Below are 1,276 nucleotides of genomic sequence, written 5' to 3'. Positions count from 1 at the left end.
AAATTATTGGCATATACCCGGGTCTAGTGGTAGAATAATACCCTACCACAGTACAGACCAGGGTTCGATTTCCGGCTAGTGCACTCTTTTATTTATACTTATATTTAAAATATTTTTGTCCAAACAAAATAAGGTCCTTCATATCATCAACCATTCCATTTCCGAATAAGCCGAACCGCAAGTAGCCCTCGATGAGGTAAGATCAGAACTTGGCGAGATCTCACGTTGCGCTTGCTCCAACAGTTGGGCGTCGTCATCCCACTTGTCCCGGTAGCTGTCCGGCTGGTCCCTCACCCTGCCTCTCGCCGTGACATAGATCTCCTTCCTCCACTCCTCGATCCTCTCCAGCCCGCACCGCTCAACCAGCCAATCCTCGTACTCGAATGTGCCTACGCCCAGGTCGTGGGTGAACCTCTTTGAGTGTCCGCGGGCCTCCATGTCTGAGTAGAAGGACACCACGTCCTGCGTCATCTGCTCTGACGACGGGAGCTCGATCCTCCCCGACAGAACCCCGGCCACCCAGCTGCTCTGGAGCTGGAACACCGGGAAAAGGAATCCCTTGAATGGCAGTCCGACGAAGGAGATGCTAGGGGCCAGCCGCGGCGGGAACACGTGCTTGTACAGCGGGCCGACGCGGTTGTCGTCCACCGTGATAGCAGAGTCGTCGCCGAAGAACGAGAAGCTGTACTTGTACCTACGACGAGCACATCTCCATCGGTTAACATCGATCTCCACTACAAGCATAATTTGGTACTCCCTTCATTCCACAATGTAGTGCCTATAGATTTTTGTGAAAGTCAAACTTTGTCAAATTTGACCAAGTGTATAGAGAAAACTGTCTATATCTACAATATCAAACATACACATTCTGAAAATATAACTCGTGATGTATCCAATGATGTCCATTTGGTATTCTAGATGTACCTACTTTTCTCTATAAATATGGTCAAAGTTTGTATTGTTTGACTTTTGCAAAAATCTATAGGCACTACATTATGAAACGGAGGGAGTAACTAATTTTATACAATATGCAGGTACCCAGTGTAGTGCACGATGGCGTCTGCCTTCACCCTGCTGCCGCCCTGGAACACCACGATGCCGTCCTCCTCGGCGCAGTCGATCTGCAGCACCCAACCATTTGAAAAAGTAGCTCGAGGTGATGAGGGGATTGGATTTGGGCGTGATGACATTTTCAAGCGCCAAGTTGGTATTAATATACCCAGGCCCGAGCCCAAGGGGGTGCAACATGTGCACCCCCACAGGGAAAATCCTATAT

The 1,276-nt window shown here is 49.1% G+C and overlaps 1 protein-coding gene across 1 annotated transcript; it reads right to left on the bottom strand.

Annotated features, from left to right (window-relative positions):
* Positions 1–224: 224 nt before the first annotated feature.
* LOC119346031 (flavin-containing monooxygenase FMO GS-OX-like 4) lies at positions 225–1,121 on the bottom strand (the record flags this gene model as incomplete). Its single annotated transcript, XM_037615789.1, has 2 exons — positions 225–694; positions 1,039–1,121. Coding segments are annotated over 2 exons (553 nt in total), but the record flags the coding sequence as incomplete, so codon positions are not given.
* Positions 1,122–1,276: the final 155 nt, after the last annotated feature.

Source organism: Triticum dicoccoides, unplaced genomic scaffold (genome assembly GCF_002162155.2).
Source record: "Triticum dicoccoides isolate Atlit2015 ecotype Zavitan unplaced genomic scaffold, WEW_v2.0 scaffold37117, whole genome shotgun sequence".
NCBI classification, from domain to species: domain Eukaryota; kingdom Viridiplantae; phylum Streptophyta; class Magnoliopsida; order Poales; family Poaceae; genus Triticum; species Triticum dicoccoides.
Note: the sequence above shows the minus strand (reverse complement) of the source record. Positions and strands in the feature narration are given on the sequence as shown.